Consider the following 2,288-nt stretch of genomic DNA (forward strand, 5'->3'; position numbering starts at 1 on the left):
TTATCCCTTTTTTTATTTTATTTTATTTATTTTGAAGAAAAAGGCCACCATGTTCCTTTCACACCAAAGCAAAGGCAGCCTTGACCCTTTTTACCTTTTTTTGCCCATGCATCTGAGTTCATATGGGATGGTCTGTGAGCTTCTTTCACTACATGGATGTGCCACAGCACGACATCGACCCCCTCTAAACCTGCACATCCTCCGGTATGTGCCACCAAGTTGCTATATAGGCTAATCTTCATTCAAATTTATACTGATTTGCCTTCATCTTTATCAAATTTTGGCACGTTATCTTCAGCTTTTTCATCCTCTGAACCCACATTCTCATCAAGGCTTTCCTGAGTGGTTGAATTTCCTGTATTGATCATCCTGCTCATAAGAAGCCTATTTTCAAGGGTTGTTAAAACTCCATCTCCATTCTCTTTGCCAGCTAATGCAACTTGCACAAGTGTTGGTTTGGCATCCCCCTAGTTGAAATTCTCACAGCTTTTACTTTCATAAAATACAGTTTGATTGTTCTCAAAGCAGTCCACAACTGTGTTTCTAGATTCCCCATGAGTGTCAAGAATATCTGCAAAAGATAGCATTGCATCGTAGTATTGCCCATCTTGCATGGTTAAGCCAACATCATCCTCGTTCAAACCTTCTTCCCTCATCATAGCCATCACCTTCTCAGCATCATCCCCCCCTGCCAGCTGCAGCATATATGTTTGCTAACATGACATAAGGTACAGTGTCCTCTGGATTCATATCGAAGAGGCAAAATGCAGCTCGTTCTCCTCGCACCACATCCACCTCCTTCCGGCATGCACTCAGCAAGGTGGTCCATGACACAACACTGGGTTCAAGTGGCATATTAATAATCAACTCCTCTGCCTCAACCAACCGGCCTGTCCTTCCAAAGAGGTCAATCATGCAGTTATAATGATCAACATTTGGCACGATCTCATGATCTTGTTTCATGGCATCAAAGCAACGGCAACCCTCTCTTAACAGACCGGCATGGCTACATGCAGAAAGTACACTAAGAAAGGTGATTGAAGTTGGCTTCATGTTGTCCAAGCGCATTTGCTCATAGAGTGAAAGTGATTGTTTACCCAATCCATTTTGACAATAAGCTGCAATGATTGCATTCCACGAGATTATATTCCGCTTGGGCATCCTATCAACAAACACCCTCTGAGCATCTTTGATCCTCCCACATTTGCTGTACATGTTTATGAGGGCAGTCCCTAAAACAATGTTAGATTCAGATGCATTGCAAATAATATATTTATGTAGCTGTTTGCCTTCAGATAGGGCTGCACAGTTGGCGCATGCCGAAATCATGCTGATGAGTGTCACATCATCACGCTCCGACATATTTTCATAAACTCTACACGCATGTGAAAATCGGCCACATTTTCCATACAAGTTAACGAAGTCTGGATGACAATATCCTGCTCAAAGGCACTTCCCATGATGCAAGCGTGCATCTTCTTGCCTGTGGCTATGGCCACAGCACTGGCACATGCATCAAAAGTGCTTACAAATGTGACCTTATTAGGTAATGTGCCTTCTTGTAGCATTTGCTCAAAAACTTGGAGGGCATCCTGGCTCCTCCCATTTTGTGAATGTAATCCAATCAATGCATTCCAAGATACCACATTTCGCTTGTGCATCTTATAGAACATCTTACGTGCATCCACTAGACTGCCACATTTTCAATACAAGTTGACAAGAGTAGTCTCGACAACAATGCTCCCTTCAAAACTGCAGCTCAACATGTGGGTATGTAAGTGCTTACCTTTAGCTGGTGATCCATGGCCAGCACATACATCAAGGGCACTAACAAAGGTGACCAGATCTGGCATCAATCCATGCAACATCATGAGATCAAACAGGAAAGTGCATGACTACCTTTCCCACATTGAGCATATGTAGCAATCATAGCAGTCCAAGAGACAGAATCATGGTGAGACATGCTGTTAGATTCTCTTTGAGCATACTCTAGCTACCCACAATTGCTATACATGGTGATAAGAGCCGTACCCATTGCAACATCCATTTCAAATTCACTACCATACATGCAAGCATGCATCCACATGCCTGCTTTGAGAGTGGATTAGTGGGTAAGAGCGGTGAAGAGGCTAATGAAGATGAACTTGTGAGGCAAGAATCCTTGAAGCTGCTTTTGCCCTACTAGGTGGAGGGCTTCAATGTGATGTCCATGCATAGCATGAGCTTCGATGGCGAAATTCCAAGCAAAGAGATCCAGCTGATGCATTCTGGCAAACAGGAAGTGCACC

The 2,288-nt window shown here is 43.3% G+C and overlaps 1 protein-coding gene across 1 annotated transcript; it reads right to left on the minus strand.

Moving 5' to 3' along the window:
- Positions 1-248: 248 nt before the first annotated feature.
- On the minus strand, positions 249-1,362 carry LOC147617120 (pentatricopeptide repeat-containing protein At1g06140, mitochondrial-like). The gene is made up of 3 exons (XM_086776439.1): positions 787-1,362; positions 507-695; positions 249-338 (listed from the first exon to the last, which is right to left on the minus strand). The coding sequence occupies exons 1-3, from the start codon at positions 1,360-1,362 to the stop codon at positions 249-251; spliced, it is 855 nt and encodes a 284-aa protein (XP_086632565.1).
- Positions 1,363-2,288: the final 926 nt, after the last annotated feature.

The sequence above is a fragment of the Cibotium barometz genome, chromosome 37, assembly GCF_041138505.1.
Source record: "Cibotium barometz isolate CiBa-2024 chromosome 37, ASM4113850v1, whole genome shotgun sequence".
Taxonomy (NCBI): Eukaryota; Viridiplantae; Streptophyta; class Polypodiopsida; order Cyatheales; family Cibotiaceae; genus Cibotium; species Cibotium barometz.